This window comes from Mastigoproctus giganteus, chromosome 4 (genome assembly GCF_048544385.1).
Source record: "Mastigoproctus giganteus isolate SK-2022 chromosome 4, ASM4854438v1, whole genome shotgun sequence".
Taxonomy (NCBI): domain Eukaryota; kingdom Metazoa; phylum Arthropoda; class Arachnida; order Uropygi; family Thelyphonidae; genus Mastigoproctus; species Mastigoproctus giganteus.
The window spans coordinates 231,500,283-231,518,184 of record NC_143578.1 but is presented as its reverse complement, the minus strand read 5'-3'; the positions used below and the strand labels follow the sequence as shown (position 1 = coordinate 231,518,184).

The 17,902-nt window shown below is 37.2% G+C and overlaps 1 protein-coding gene across 1 annotated transcript in view; it reads left to right on the top strand.

The window, feature by feature from the left end:
- The first annotated feature begins 16,259 nt into the window (after nucleotides 1-16,259).
- The window catches only part of LOC150087478 (E3 ubiquitin-protein ligase RNF146-like), a 35,928-nt gene continuing 34,285 nt past the window's right edge, over nucleotides 16,260-17,902 (top strand). The window contains exon 1 of the mRNA XM_090372095.1: nucleotides 16,260-16,391. Within this exon, the coding sequence (XP_090228221.1) occupies nucleotides 16,343-16,391 (49 nt within the window). The 5' untranslated portion in view covers nucleotides 16,260-16,342. The remainder of the gene's footprint in view (nucleotides 16,392-17,902) is intronic.

Genomic DNA, 17,902 nt, shown 5'->3' with positions numbered 1-17,902 from the left:
GGGGCACCAAAACAGTTATAATATGGCTATAAAAAAAGGAAAGGGGGCCCCAAAACTAACTGCACTTGGGCCCTTTGATACCATTGCACGGTCCTGAAGCACGATACAACACATTACTGTATTACCAGTGCCGGATTAAGGTACGGGCTAGCAGGCCTTTTACCCGGGACGCCATTCTAGGGGCGCAAAAATTTTACAAATCATGAAAACTATATATATCCTTAGTAAAGGGGACGTCGAGAAATCTTTCTGCCCATGGTACAAAAATGCCTTGGTCAGGCACTTTGTATTACATTTACTAGACTATCTGCGATATATTCAGTGTTACAGTTAGCACGAGGTACTTACAACTAGTAAGGCATATGAGATAAATTTGAAGCATTTTGTAAGATTTTAACCTGTAAGCTTAAAAAATAAACAAGTTTTTATCATATTTCGAATTTCTTATTTCCGTGGTTCAAAGCGTTATATCCATGCTTTTGTGCATTTACAAATTATTTTAAAGAATGTGACATATGCCTTCAAGATCTCAGGGGCTCACATCTGGTGAGTTTGGGCTTGGCACACCCAGGATCCTGAGCTGGATATCATCATCCTTCTCTTTCTTGGTGATTCCCTTCTACTTCTATCTCCCTCTCAGGGTAATCGGGGAATTTTTTTTTTTTTTTTTTTGGCTGGTGCAGCATAAGCCTTAGGCTTCCTTGTACCATATAGCTAATAATAATAATAATAATGTTGGGAATGGCAGTTCGGCTTCACAAATCTCTTCCGACCACAATAGTAACTGATAAATATCCTGTTGGAAGAATGGTGAAATCTGGTCAAAATAAATAAATCTTATTTATTTGTTTATTTATTATTCTATGCCTGATGCAATGCCCCTATGTCAACGGCGTACGTGTTAAAAAGATTTAAAGACTTACTGTTCTGTTTCTTGGGAAATTTTTCACAATTTGGGTGGAGAATCAATACCTTTTTATTAGAATTTTCATTATTTTAATTTAATTTAGTTTTCCCATAATCCAGTACATCAGATAATAGTATATTTTTTAATTTTTTTTATGATTTTAGGAACTACCGGCATTGTTTCTGATGGCGCTTTTGCTCCTGGCTGGGTGCGACGCATTTCAGTTAGGTTGAATTATTATTGTGATTTCTGAATTAGAACGAGTGTAACTGTTGTTTCTTGAGATGTATGTTAGTGTTGATTTTTATAGTATGTATTTGGTGCAGTGTAATACTATGCTTTTATCCTTTAGATTTGTGTATATAAGAAAAAATATTATATTTATATTTTGTTCCTAATTGTGTATCTGCCAGTGTGAGAAAGGCGACCTAAATGTACCATTATTAATAACGTTAATAGAAGGAGATAGTAAGGTAAATAATCCGGTTATTTTGCTCCAAGCTATCCATGTAGAGAGGGACAAGAAGTTAACCGAGAAATGAGGTAGGACGTTAGGAAAAAGGGAAATCAATTCTGAAACTGCTGTTTGGAAAGTGGAAAAACTGGAACTAAGAAATCGATTCAACCGGGCTCGCCCCTTTTAATTATTTGCACGGTTTTCATAAATAACAATTAAAATATGTTATCTTTCAGTTTTATCAGCCAGATTTTTCAGAAGTAGTAGTAGTGGCATGTGATGCAAGAAAGCAAATGTGTGAGCTTATGCAGCATCAGCCAAAAAAAAAAAAAAAAAAAAAAAAATATAGCCACTACAGCTTATGCAATAGTAAACATCCTCAACGCGCACATCTCGTCCCTGTTTTCCGTTAGTTACTGTGCCTAACGCCTACAAAAAAAAAAAAAAAAAAAAAAACGAAAAAATAAATTCAAATAAATTGATTGATTTTATTTCACCAGTAAAATATAAAAAACTAATTTTTAAACATAGATTTCTAAGATAAATTCTTCGGATAAAATAAAAGATAAAATATTAAAAACGTCATCTTATAGAAACGCTTAACTAAACGCTCAAAACTATTATAGAAGCGCTTTCCAATATCTTTAAAAACAAATAAATTCAGATTTAATGCAGGGACATTTAAATATGTTTGATATAATTTAGTGATTGGAATGAAAAGTAGTTAGGCCTACAAACACCAAAAGATAGCTCTGTTTGTGTACATTATCAAAATGTGGCAGCACTTTATTAACAAATCATCTAGCGTAATCAAAAAACGTGCATACCATATTATTATTTTATGCCTGTTGCAATGCACCTATGTCATAAAAGTAAGCCTAAGTTATAGATTACAGTTCTTTAAAATGTATATAAAATTAAATTTGAATGTATTTTATGGATACAGCATTAGGAATGGCCAGATTCTGAATCATATTGAAAAGAATCTTATCTCCTAATGTGGAGAGGAAAGTGTGAAAAAATTTTCAATTTATTTGTAAATGCAAAGAAAAGCTTGTCTTACTGTTATTTATTTCAGGTCTTTAAATGGTTCTGTTCGTAGATTTATATAGGCCTAATTTAAACTCCAAACCTAAAATTTCCTTAAACTGATCATAATTGCAAGATATTTTATCCCAAGCTCATCATATGCTGTTTGTGCTATTATGTAAATGCTCTGCCCTCAGCATTAACAGAATGGGTATAATTGTTTCATCCACACTTTGCAGAAAAGGCTTTGGTTAATGTCCCATCAAGATGGAAGAAACTAATTAGGCACAATTTAGATTATACTATGCCTTAAACTGTGTATGTTCAGTTTCTCTGTACATTCAGCCAGAGCTTTACAACCAGATGTCTTAGATACTCTAAGGTACCTGGTTGTCAAACTCCAACCCTTGTATCTGAAGTCTTCCTTCATATAGGTACGCTTTTATCTTTACCCTTTTTTTATCTTTTTTTTTTTCTTAGGTGCATATACACACAGATACAGTATTCCAAGGATGGTCTTACAATTGCCTTATGAACTCAGTATCTCTAAAAGCAGCTGTTCGATAGTATCTTATTGAAGATTTATTGTTGCCTGCATCATAACTCCCAAATCCTTTTTTTCCTCTTATTTTTTTTTAATTCAGCCTCATCAAGTTTAAGTTATTTTGTGTGCCCCAAGTCCTTGCATATTGGTGCTGATTGTTAACCACTCTCCCAATGTTTGCATCATCTGCAAATTGTTAAGTTACATCCTTCATTAACATGATTTAAGAATATCAGAAATAACGCTGATGTGATTTAAGAAAATCGGAAACAACATTGGACCTAGAAGCAGTCCTTTGAGACTACCACTGTTAGCCAATCTGAAGACTAACCATTAATAGAAACCTTCTGCCCTGACACTAATCTATCTTAGAATCTTTCCCATATGCTAGCCTACATAATAACCCTCATGAAAGACTGAGTTAAATGCTTTGTTAAAATCCAAATAACATTGAATTATTTCTTGCATCCAGTTCATTAGTGATTCTGTCAAAAGTAACAGTTGTCATAATGGCTTGTGGGCTCTCTCTCTCTCTCCATGTTCAAAATATATCAAGAGTCATACACTTAAGACTACAACATAACTGTCCCTCTAATGTTAGCCGGCAGCTATCATAACAGAAATAGTGTCTGTCTTGTTCACCCATAGGCATGGTGCTACCATTAATGTTATGATTCACCTGCTTTAGACCTATATAGGCCTCACAATTGTAGCAGAATGACTGGAGATAGGGCTTTATTTAGTAGTCACAGAAAACTGTAAAAAAAAAAAAAAAAAAAAAATTACTACTATGACTTTCTGCTGTACTTATGAAGAAGTCAGAGGTTTAACCCTGACTTCTTCATAAGATCTTTGAGTTTCTTCTTATTTCTGTCAACCACGTATGAATTGTGTATTAGACGTTGTTTTTGCCTATTATAAAATTTAATTAATTTTGTTTTGTTAATTTCAGTTCATTATGATTTATATAATTTATTCCCTTCTTCATTGCTGGAAACTGCTTGTTCTGTCCCTCCCCCCATCTGTTCTGTTCTGTTATTTTATACCTCCACATCATCAGTTCTCTAGTTTTTCTTCCTGTAAACAAATAGTTAGTTTTAAGGATGCAAAAGTAGAGAATAACATATACAATTGGTACTGTGAGTCTAACATTAAGAGACTAATAGATTAACAATAGCTGCGAACAGAGGTGAAAGTGATTCTTGCACTGCTTTTATTGGAACAAGCAGCAACCTTGAAAGTAAGGTGCTGGATATTTCAAAGACCATTGGGAGTCACAAGTAAATATATGGGCTGTGTTAGTGTATCTAGGAGTGAGAATAGGTTTGTGTATATTTGTATGTGCCTCAATGCAGACATTGTTGGGATTTCAGAAACATGGTGTCATTCAGATATATAAGGGATGAAGAATTAGAATATCAGAAGTGCAATGTACACAGAAAGGACATAGTGTAATTTGACTGGCAGCACCGAGGTTTCCCCCCAACTCTGCAATTGGTACTCTTTGACATGTACAGAACTCTGTAGAGGCCAGATGGTGTGTTTGTGAAATGTTAGTGTAGGGTTGTGTTGTTCATCTGGCCACTTATCCTAGGGATCTGTGAAGGCTACAGACCCTAGTTATTACTATCCTTTGCCACAGGGAGGTGGGGACGGGTCAGTAGGAAGAAATATCAGGTGGGTGAATCCTGAGGTTGCCTCAACTTACCAGGAAAAAGAAAGGAGAGGGGTTAAAAATGGAAGTGGAAAAGGGATGACAGTTGGGACCCTGTGAAACAATGCCCATCCTACTCAAGGGGTATATTAAAAGAGGGGTGTGGATTTGTCCACCTAAAACCTAAGGCAATGCATCCAACTGACATGGGTGGCTAGTGCAGTGTCAGTTGGTTTGGTGTGACATAGGCACTGGGAAAACAAAAATGAGAGTAGAAATGTGATTTGGACCTGATGACTCTGATGAATACAATGAGCAGCTGTACAGAAGAATAGTGGGCCAGTAAATCAGAATGTGTTATAATGGGGGATTTTATCTATCCAGATAGTGACTGGAAATTTTGGATAGGTCGCTCACAGACTAGCAAGACTTATGTGGATTTATTGAATGACCGTTTCTACAGCAGCACGTTAGAGAGGCAACAAGAGGGAATAATAGTCGTGATCTGATTATCAGTAGTGATTATTCATGCAATAAGAATCTGAATCTGCAGATAAAAGAACCACTGGGAAGCAGTGGTTCTTTTATCTGGTTTGGCATTTATTTTAACATTAAATTACCATTAAGGGTAAAGGGAGGGAGGGGGTTTTGCTTTTGTAAAAGTGGCTACATTGGTCTCAGACCATTTTTAGATGTAAGGGTGATATGATTAATTACAGACCTGTTAGTTTACTTCTGTTCCAGGGAAAATAATGGAGCCACTGGTTAAAGAAGCATTTCAGGATCATCTACACAAGTCTGCAGTTATAGTTCAGACAGCATGTGTTAAGGGAACAATCTTGTCTGAAAAATTTGATTGGATACTACGATGTGGTCACAAAGGAGCTGGATGCAAAAAATAATTTTATTTTTATTGTATACTTGGATTTCAGGAAAGCTTTTGATGCTGTTGCACATAAAAGACTGCTCTACAAATTGGAGCGGTATGGCATTAAGGGTAAGTTGCTGCTATGGATAAAGAGATGGTTGAGTACGAGAAGACAGTGATAATCAATGGACACTGCTGTTCATGGACTGTTATTAGTGGAGTCCCCAGGGTTTGGTGCTGGCCTATTGTTTTCTGTATACAGGGTGTTTCAGTTAAACGTTTCAGAACTTCTAAGAGGGGTAGGGTACATCCTGACAACTCGAAATCATATAGCAATGTGGGGTCGGAAATGCTTTCCTGAAGCGGTGTTGTACACAGAAGCACCATAAAGAAAAGAGACCGTAAGTGAGAAATCGTTTTAATAATACATGAAAAGAAGCAAAAGGTACATGGATTAAAGTAAGTGTTCGAAGTTTCTTCCACGGGCTACAATGCACGCCTCACATCTCCGACGCATGGACATCCGAACATTCTGGAATACTCCAGGCGAATTTCGAATTTCTTCGGCAGCTACTGCGATTCTTGCAACCAGCTCCTCAGCATTGTCAACAGGGGTGTCATAAACTAGCGATTTCATATGACCCCAGAAATAAAAATCAAGACATGATAGGTCGGGTGACCGAGCAGGCCAACGCACGGGACCACCACGTCCGATCCACTGTTGACCAAATGTGACATCCAGGTAGTTACGAACATCTCCGCTATAATGGGCAGGGGCTCCGTCGTGTTGGAACCACATTGTCTGTTGCGTCGATGCAGAAATCTGTTCATCTCTCAAAAGTTGTGGCAATACTTGCTGCAGAAAGATCAAGTAGATAGGTCCGGTTAGACGACACGGTAACAGGTAAGGTCCGATGAGGTGATCTCCCATAATACCGGCCCATTCATTGACCGAAAATCGAATCTGTGCTGCACGACGTCGCACGACGACTTCTGTGTTCAACACCGCTTCAGGAAAGCATTTCCGACCCCACATTGCTATATGATTTCGAGTTGTCAGGATGTACCCTACCCCTCTTAGAAGTTCTGAAACGTTTAACTGAAACACCCTGTATATCATTAATATTGATGATGACATATCAGACTTAATTTTCAAGTTCGTAGATGATAAAAAGGTTGGCAGGGTGGTTAATGATAGTATGCTACTGCAATGGGATCTAGAAAAGTTAGGCAGATGGACTGAGTAATGGCAATTGAAGTTTAATAGTGATAAATTCAAAGTACTGCATGTGTGGCAGTAACCCCAGAGTAACATACCAACTGTGTGTTACTACACTTAGGGTAGTCAGAGGCACGTTGTACTCTCATGGGGCTCAAGTCAAAATGGAATTTGGGACCCCATATAAAGAAAAAACTAATAAAGAACATTTTCAATTTCACTTTATTGTGACAACAAAACAAATTATATGACATAAGAAAAATATCTAATCCAGAAGAATAATTCAGAAATAATACATACACTTAAACTAATAAGTGTTTTTATCCTACTTTATATGGACTTTTTGGGTTGAGAAATTGTATATCAGTTCATTATAATCAACCCTGTTTGTGATATCATTCTCAATACAAATTATTGCAAAATTACTTAATTTTTCTTGTCCAAGTGAATTTCTAATATAATTCTTAACTCTTTAAAGCACAGAGAATGATCGTTCTGCTGATGCTTTCGAAACAGAATTGACAAAAATATTTTTAAAATTATGTTCACATTAGGAAAAGTTGATATTAGTCCTTGAATTGCTTCATATATTAAAGAAGGTGAATATAAATTAATTTTTTGCAAAATGTATAAAATGTCTTAATTCTTTATGAACATTAGCGTCAATGTCATCTGAATAAGTATTTATTAAATTACAGTGGCGGACAAAAACACTGCATCACTTGTGAATTTTGCAAATGTGTTTTGCACTGCATTGTGGTTTGCAATGTTCGAAATGCATTTGCTAGATGGGATATATATCTGTGAATGAAATCCAATAAAAGATTCCACCTGATATTCCTAATTGCCATAAATATCTTCCCAAAGGGTAAAATGCATAATTAATGGAAATATGAGAAATCATGCAAATGCAATCATGACAACCAAACATAAATTTTATTGCATTTACATGTACAGACTGAAATGATAAGTTAAAGTAATAGTATTATGTACTGTAAATCAGCAAAAAATGTCCTCAATATTTTGTTGTTCCTCCTCGAGCTGCAATTACAGCCTTGCAACAATCTGGCATAGAGTTAAGCAACTTCTAGATATATTGTTGCCCAATTTCATGGTACCACATCCTTGCAGTTCTCTCCTGTAGCTGAATCTTACTTGTTGTCTTCTTCTGAGCAATTTTAGACGACATTATGTACTAGCAATTTTAATAGGGTTCAAATGGTGCACTGTTCAAGTCCAGGCTTGTCCAACAGTGTAATGCCTGCATTTCTGAGGTATAACTGCACCTTAAGGGAGAAGGGAAAAAAAAAGAGGGAAAATATTGGCATAAGTATGTTTTAAGCCTTGTAAGACAAGAAGACAAACTCATCATTAAATCTAAATAGCATAAAACTTACCAATTTTGCTGTGTGGCAAGGTGCTGAGTCTTGTTGAAAAATGCAGTTTTGGACGTCTGTGTGATGATCCTTAATAATGAATTTCAGGCACTCCACCAAGATAGCAGTGTAGGTTTCTGCATTCACCATTCTGTTAATAAACTTAATTTTCCCCACCCCTTTGCTTGTTATGCATCATCTGACCGTCGGGCGGGGAACTTTACAGTTGGTGTTATGCAGTCAGGATGGTATGCCTCCGATTTTTGTCTTCTTGCATACCTCTTCCCATCCGAGCCAAGCAGGTTTAATTTTGTCTGCACGTGTAGCACAGTGGTATCATCAGCGTCCACCCCACACCGGGTGGAAAAGCCCTGGGTTTTAATCCCATCGATAATGCAAAGTACTTTAGTTGGCTTTTTTCACTCCGTGGCTGAGTTAGTCTGTCTCAGGTGTAGATAGCAAGGTTTTTTTTCCCCCGAAAACAGATTTTTTTTTCGTCCAGCAAACAGGCAAATCGACCAGAGAACACATGCAATTTACAGACAAATTAAATATATGGCTAGATGTAATCATTTACGGAGGACCCTAATATCATAATTTGGGTTGTTTTTTTTTTTTTCCAGGTTGAATTTTGATTTGTTAGAAAAGATGACGGTGTCTCATTGCTCTTTTGTCCATGAAAGATGCGTTTTAGCCCAAGCAAGTCGCTTCTTGCTCATTTGTTGGATCAACAGAGGCTTCTTCTTGTGCCGATAGGCATGCAGACCACATCCAGAAAGCAGTCTATGGATAGTTGGTGCACTTGTTTCAACACCATCTCAAAGTCCAGTTTTAGATTAGGAGCACTAGCATGGCGATTACGAAGTTTCAAATATCAACCTTGGGATGGCATAGTCACTCTCTTACGGCCTGATCCAGGTTTTCTCTTCACATCACTGGTTTCATGCTTTAATTTCAGCACCCGGGATACTGTTGACTGGTAGCAACCTATTTTATCAGTGATAGCACTTGTAGAAAGCCCTTCCTGGGACAGCTACACTTTTTTTTTTTTTAGTGTCAACTGAATTTATGGAGCCATGCTTACACCTCCACAAAACAGGATACTAATGAGCATGTATACCCTTCCAATGTCGTATTTAATAGAAACGACTGATATGATACCTTTTGTTTTGCGACGAACAAAATGACTGTAATCAAACAATATCTTATGTTTCACTACAAATGTTACTTTTTTTAAGGTGATACAGTTTTTTTGTCTGCCACTGTATATAATGACAAGGATTTTAAAAGATTTGCAGCATGTTGTAAATTTGAATCTTTATTTTGAAGATTTTCAAATTCGTTCGCATTTTCTCTTCCACTTTCAATTATTATCATAATCTGTGAGAAGCTCTTCTTGTGCCGATAGGCATGCAGGCTTCTTGTGCCGATAGGCATGCACTGTATTTCACTGCTAGTTCCAGATAAGCGGTCACCTGTGTTCTACGTGGGAACACCCTTAAGCATAAGGCTGTCAGAGAGCACTGGTTCCATACAAGGCAGTCTTTACTTTTTCAATTAACTCAACTATTTAAGGAAGAACTAAATGTAATTTTCAAATTAATCTTCAAGTTCATTGACCTTCAGGTAGAAAGTCAGTTTTCGATAAAAATCACTTAAAAATATTAGTAAAAAACAGCAATGAGTTTTCAAACAGTGATTTTGGGATTTCCCCCCCCCCCCTCTGATCGGAGGCCCTAGGCAGATGTCTTTTTTGCCTGTTGGATAACGTGTCCCTGAGGGTAGTGGAGAATGAAAAAGACTTTAGGTTATTGTGTAGCCAGAAACGAAGTTCTCTGAGAAATGCAAACAGGCTGCCAGGACAGCTCCTGGGGTTTGGTCAATGATATACAGGAATTTTTCTGTCAGGGATAAGGGGGTGATTATCCCATTGTATAAGGCTGTGGTCAGGTCACATCTTGAGTACCTCATACAGTACTCAAAATATGGCCTGACTTAAGATGTGGCCATTCCAGCACTGTCTGGAGGCCTCATTTTAGGAAGGATATGGAGTACTGAAATGAGTATAGAAGGGCAATGAGATTGATGACAAGAACAAAGTGGTGTTTGTACTAAGAAAGGTTCTCAGTTCTGCAAATTGCAGCATCTGGAGACTAAGCACCTGCAAGGTGATATGAGGCTTTGAATGGATTGAACAAGCTCAGTGCTGATGGAATTCTTCCTCTTGCTCAGATCACACACACACACACGCACGCACGCACGCGCGTGTGGGGTCACAAATTCAAATTGAAGAAGAACGGTTGCAGAATACGTGTGGAAGTTTGCCTTTAGCCAGTGGGTTGTTGATTGCTGGAACAAACTTCCATCTGTTGTTGTGGAAGTTGATAGCTTAAATAAATTCAAGGAAGTAACAGCCAAACTATTGGAGGGAATGAATAAGTGAAATGGGAGGTTTTTTTTTTTATGGCTGATGCTGTATAAGCTTGCTTTCTTGCATCATTTGCTAAAGCCAGTATGGAAGGGTTCATTGTATGGCTGTTTTTCCTTTATTCTTCCATCCACTCACCCACTTAATTAGGGAACATTTAATTTTTTACCATTTATATATTCCCAGAATTAGATGGCATACTTACGTGGGATCTGTTTGACATCACTAAACACAACCTCCTGTAGGTCAGAATGAAAACAAAAAGCTGTCTTTATTTACAGAAAATTGTTGGGCAATGTGATCCACTTCCAAACTGAGACAAATTGAGAATGCAATTGTCAGATACCACATGTTCTTACTCTAACCATTTAAGGTTGAGCATTTTTTCCAATTAAACATTCAAAAATTGTCTGGCTTTTATAGCTTATTTTCAAAACCTGTCTTTCCAACCACCTTAACAACATTTTGTTTATAATCTGTTCAAAACTAAATATACCATCACTTGTGAGGGTGGAGGATATGTGGTCAATCTGACATTGCTAGTTAAATTTGTATCTACCATTTTTAAACAGGACAGCTGCCATTTGATGTGAATTTATTTGATTGGATCTCATGCTTCAAGTCTGAACCTGATGAAAATAATAATACTCTTTGGTGATGTGTGAGTAAGGTGGGTTCAAAGAGATCAAACTTGTGAATCAAACAGATTCACATGTTTGGAACTTTTTTATTTACAGTTCAATAAAAACAGAATTATTTTGAGTGGGTATATAAGAATTTTTATAGCCTAATTTCAAAAACCTGTTATCATTCCTCCACCCAAATGACATTTTGTTTATAATCCAAGCAAACCCTGCTTACCATTTACATTGATGGGGGGGGTGTACTTGATCACCGTGATGCTGAGGATTTTTTTTTTAATCTACCATCTTGAAACATGATGTTCACTATTAGTTACATGAGCCACCTGTTTAGAACTTACATTTACAATTTGGTCCAGACCAAATATTCAATACTTGTTACAAAAATCAATCAATAATGTAAAAGCAGCTAGAATGACTATTTACAGAAGAAAAGTTCAGACATTATTTTTCTCCTATATTTCACAGTTATCAAATGACAAAAGCAAACATAACAGCAGTTAAAGAAGTCTTCCCCTATGCATTTGTGTTAAAATTAAAGTGTACGTGTGCTTGGTCAGTCGGTTGGTCGGTCTTAGAATTTCTACAAACCTATCTTGTCCCTGTGTTGAGCATTTCTGTAAGCCATTCTTATGTTATGATGGGTTGTGTGTTCTTAGTTATGTATTGTTTGGAAATCTGTTGGTTGGCTATTGTCTTTACTATGAGGAGGCAGGCAATCTGTACAAAATTTAAACAGTTTTTTTAGCCACCCACCACAACCTTAGGGTTGCACTGGCAGAATCATAAGGAAAGGAAGGGAGAAGTTAGTAGGATTGGGGTTGTGTAGAAAGGTATGCTCAAATAGGAGAAGAGAGCTGTAGGCTTTGTATTATATTGCATAATATGCCATATGAATAGGAAAGATATCTTGGAATAGAAATTGCATTCAATGCTGCTGGGGGGAATACAGTGTTAGGATAATAATAAAGCATCTCCAATAGATGTTTTATGTTCTGTGCCTACTGTCTGGTAGCATCACATGGCCTGTTTAACAGTCCCTCCTATCCCAGTATAAGCTGTGCAATACTTCATTGTAGGCTGTCTGTTGTGTACACCTCATTCATTGCTGGGTCAGGTTTGTCTACATCAATACAGCCATGGCACATTCAGGAAAAGTAACTTCCTTGATTTGTGGAGATGTAGATAAACTGAATCTTATTCAACCATTGGCATTAGTACAGGCATTTGATGCTGAGCCTTAAACTTATTTAGGCTATCAACCTCCACGACAAGGGATGGAAGTCTGTTCCACCAACCAACCACCCGCTGGCTAAAGGTAAATTTCCGCACGTCTATCCTACATCTGTCTTTCCTCAATTTGAATTTATGCCCTCTCAGGTGATTATTCTGAGCTAGAGGAAGAATCCCATCAGCATTAAGCATGCTCAAACCATTCAAGGCTTTATACACCTCTATCAGATCACCTTGCTGGTGCCTAGTCTCCAGACACTGTAATTTGCAAAACTTAAGCCTTTCTTCGTAAGAGCACCTCTTTGTTCCATTTGCCCTTCTCTGTACTCGTTCCAGCAGCTCTACATCCTTCTTGAAATGAGGCCTCCAGACCTGTATACAGTACTCTAGGTGTGGCCTGACCATTGCCTTATACAAGGGAATAATCACCTCCTTATCCCTGCTGGAAAAATTCCTGTATATCATTGACAATACTCCATGAGCTACCCTTGCAGCCCGTCTGCACTGCTCAGAGAACTTCATATCCGCCTGCACAACCACCCCCAAGTCCCTTTCATTCTCTACCACTGTCAGTGTAGTACCACAGAGTTGATACATTGCTCTGGGGTTGCTGTTTCCCATGTGTAGTACTTTACATTTGCCAATGTTAAACTTCATTTGCCACCTCTCAGCCCATCTGCTCAACCTTTCCAGATCCTGTTGCAGCAGTAGTGTCAGTAGTATCCTTGACAACCCTGCCAACCTTTGTATCGTCTGCAAACTTGGACATTAAGCTTGATATACCATCATCAATATCATTTATAAATACAGAAAACAATAATGGACCCAACACTGAGCCCTGAGGGACTCCACTAATAACATTAGTCCACGATGAGCAGTGTCCATTGATTACCACTCTCTGTCTTCTCCCCCTCAACCACCCCTTTATCCATAGCAGCAATTTGCCTCCAATGTCACACTGCTCCAATTTGTGTAGCAGTCTTCCATGTGCAACAGTATCAAAAGCCTTTCTAAGATCCAAGTATATAATATCAAAGCTATTCCCTGCATCCAGTTCTTTTGTGACTGCATCATAGTATCCAATCAAATTGGTCAGGCAAGACTTTCCCTTAACAAAACCATGCTGTGTCCGAGCTGTAACTGAAGTCTTGTCTAAATGATCCTGCAGTGCTTCTTTAACCAGTGCCTCCATTAATTTTCCTGGAACAGAAGTTAAGCTCACAGGTCTATAATTACCTGTGTCAGCCTTTGATCCTCCTTTGTGAATTGGGGTCACATTTGCACATTTCCAGTCTATGGGTACCTCCCCTGAGTCCAAGGAAGCTCTCATAATTATGGCTAAGGGTTTGCTTACTTCCTTTGCTGCCTCCTTTAATATAACTGGATAGATCCCATCCACCCCAGGTGCCTTTCTTCTGTTTATCTTCAAAAATTTCTCCTCCACTTTACTCCCAGTTATTTCAAGATTCTGTAGCTTACTGCTAGAGTTGAATACACCTCTGGCATTCCCCTCACTGAATAACTCCTCATTTGTGAATGTCGATGCAAAATATTCCTTTAGTTTGTTAGCTACCTGAGCAGGATCATCAACAGTTGACCCATCAATCTGAAGAGTTTACATAAGTAAAGAACTCTTTGCTGTTTTTCTTTGCATCCCTTGCCAAGGATTTCTCGTAATCTGCCTTCGCCTGCCTAACCTCCTTTGTAACTTGGTTGCATATCAACTTGTATCTATCATAGGCTTCTGTGTCATGTGTTAATTTGTAAGTATCCCATGCATTTTTCTTCTCTGCCATATGCCTCATTAGTTCATCTGACATCCATTTTGGCCTAAACCTTGAACAATATTTCTTAGTTGGTATGTAAAGCCTAGTAGCTTCCAAGATAAGTTCTTTGAATGCTTCCCATTTTGAATTTGCTGTTGGTAACATCATCAGTTGGTCCCACTGTATAGAATTTAAATACTATCTCAGTCCATCGTAGTCGCCTTTACGGAAGCAATAACCCTTCCCTTTACCCCTAATGGTAGTTACCTCTGAGTAAATCCCACTTCAGCACACTGATCACTGCCACCTAGTGGTTCCTTTATCTGCAGATTCTTAATGCATGAAGAATCACTACTGATAATCAGATCAAGAGTATTACTCCCTCTAGTTGCCTCCCAAACATGCTGATGTAGAAAACAATCATCCAATAAATCCACAAAAGCCTTGCTAGTGTGTGAGTGACCAGCCCCCAAATTCCAGTCAGTATCTGGGAAATTAAAATCTCCCATTATAAGACTCTCTGATTTACTGGCCCACTCTATTTCCCTGTACAGTTTCTTATTATACTCATCAGAGTCATTAGGCCTATAGCACACTCCTACTCTCAATTTTGATCTCCCAATGCTTATGTCACACCAAACTTACTCAACACTGCACTGTCCAGCAATGTCGACTGGCTTCACTTCCTTGGTTTTTATGTTTCTTAACTAAAGCATAACCCCTCCCCCCTTCCTATCCTGTCTATCCTTTCTGTAGACGTACTCTCCAAATTCCAGTTCTGCTCTGCTTATGTCTGTGTGACACCATTTCTCTGATATCCCAACAATATCTGCCTTTGATGTTTTGAGCAGTACTTCAAATTCATCAAATTTTTTTACTGAACTCCTAGCATTGGTGTACACGCAAGTATACCTGCACCTGTTTCTATTGTTAGCTACCCTAACACAACCCATGTGTTTACTTGTACCGCAATGGCTCCCAGCAGTCTCTGAAATATCAGGTATCTTGTTTTTCAGGCTTCTGCTCATTCTAATAGAAGCAGTGCAAGAATCTCTTTCACCTCTGCCAGTGGCTACTGTCAATCTATTGGTCTTTGTCTCCCCCCAAGCTAGCAGTTTTCCGACCCACCTAACACTGCCTCGATAGCATCAGCAAATATTCTTGCACCCTTTCTATTTAAGTGTATCCCATCCCTGTAGAAGCAATCTCTCCTGTTAACAAGTACAATCCAGGTTGAAAAAAATTCTACCCCTTGAGCCTTGCACAATCTTTCCAGGGCCGAATTGATCGACAAGGCTCTCATCATATACTCCCTCCTATCGTGTCTGGGCAGAATTGCAGACACTTTCAAATTCAACCATAATTCTCGGCTTTTGTTCAACAGTGACCTGTACTTGTTAAGTAATTCTGCCGGTCTCCTACTAACCACAGAAGGGAGCAGCCAGGAATCAGCTGGTGTGAACATGCGGTGGTTCTACGAGGAGGAGGGTTGGAGCAGTGACATTAGTGTACACAGTCAATCATTACTCTCTTACACGTCCATATTCATACATGAATTTATTTATACATTTTTTATTTTTAATTATTATTATAATTTATATTTTTTGATGGGAACTATTATTGAAGTAATGAGAATAGAATATCAAGTGAACAGTAGCCAAATTATGATTATTGGAAAACAACCATTTTACAGACAAAACTTAATGTGCAATGAAGGTACCAGATATGGACAAGTCAGTTTTGTGACTGATGAGTCTGCTTATATGTATGGACAAGTTGGACAAGTGGTTAATAAATGAGGGTTAAAATATCTTTTGTTGCCATGTTACTCTATATAACTAGTCATGCTGGCAGCTGTTACTGTGTCTACATAGTATATTGTGCCTTATGGCCTTAGTAGCCCTTGCACCAACAAATGAAACCAACAACAACATAGTACAGTATTTCACAAATCTGAATGAAGCACGTTGGTCACTGCGGGCAACCAATTTGAATAATTGAAATTTCTTAAGACAGAATAATAACTTAATGGAATTCTAAACAGCTTCCATATTACATGAATTCTTTACTTTATATAAACAAGCTTAATTTGTTACATACACTTTTTTTTCTCTCTCTCTCTTATAAACAGAATGTTCATAATAACGTTTGAAGAATGAATTTTATGCCTGTAAATATTCTGTAGTTTGAAAATGGCAGTGTGACTTAAAAGCTTCTAATATGGAACTACAATCCGAATTTCAAAATGTAAAAGAAACACCAGCAGCAGGTATGATATTTTCAAATGTTATTATTTTATGATATAGCTATTAGAAAAATGTAAATTAAAATATTTTTATTTTAATTTACAATAGAGCATATTTACCTTAGTTTGTGAATGGAACTTTTCATGCTCTTTTAACCCAGTGGCAGGTCACCCCACAGATGCCCAACTTTCTTTTTAATATCTGAAAATGTTTTAGTTTTTTTTTGAATAGGAACGAGATAAAAAGATATCTGCTTAAACAGTGCTAATATTTCATCTTTTTCTTAACAGATTGCAGTACTTATTCTGTGTGTATACTTTATAAGTTTTAATAAAAATTATAACATGTTATGTCTTAGCAGTGTTTTATTCTCTTCCAGTTTACAAGATTGTGTGAAATTTCAAATGTGTATATATATGTCTGCTGTTATGTATATAAATGTTATTAAACAATTTTAAAAACATATTCAATACTATTATTTTCATTTTCAAGTTTATTTCAAAATTTATTTAGAATTTGGAGTGCTTTACAGTATGCAAAATTTGAAACTGAAATCTGAACTAACTAGGGTAAGACAGTAGATGTTTATTGAACTAATGGAAGAAGGAAAATGAGTAACATGAAACTGAACAAAGATGTCGGTGTTTATTGAGTAGAATGTCACTCTTCAAGCAAAAAGACAAATAGTTGCAAATACAGTGATGGGCCACTTGATAGGTTCTCATGTGCAATTTATACACAAAAACATTTAAAAAAAAAATCACTATTAACTATAGCAGAGAAAGTTAACTACATTTAGGAAGATAGAGAAAATTTCAGATTTTTAATCATTGATTTACAGTTAACACAGGAATATTATATTTGAGGGTTTGGCCATGACTGCCAGGTTAAATAAAGTGAATTAAAATTAAAGTGGCAGTATGATCATTGGATGGCATTTGCTAGAAGCAAACTGATTCTAACAGACAAATTAGTCCAGAGTAACATTTGTCAATAGATTGTATGCAAGATGGATTCTCAGATGTAGTAGCCAAAAAATATGATTTTTGTTCATAGTACAAATATAGAATGATAGAAGGGTGGGAAGAGAATGGTAAGCTTTCCCCACGAGGGAAAAAAGTTATATTCTGTAAGATGCAATGTAAAAGGAAGGATTTGGATAGAAGAGATGTCACTGGGTAGAGATCACATTCAATACTACTGGCAGGCACAGCTTTAGAGGAATAACAGAGGAAGCATTTACTATTCAGTAAAGGCTGAGAAAAGTTTGCATTCTTATTGTATAACTGTTTATGATAACTGATAAGCCAGTGCACTGTTAAGTGGGCTATGCATTTTTTGTGGCAGCATAAGAATTTGATCATGTAATATGCACATTAGTGACCACACATTTTGCCCCAGGACCATAGTCAGCACAAACAGTTTAGATGACACAGAAGATATTCTTATTTGGAACAACACCATTGGTGATGTCAGCTCAGTTGGCAAAGAAAGCAGTGATGAATAATTACACCTACTGTATTTCATTTTGTTT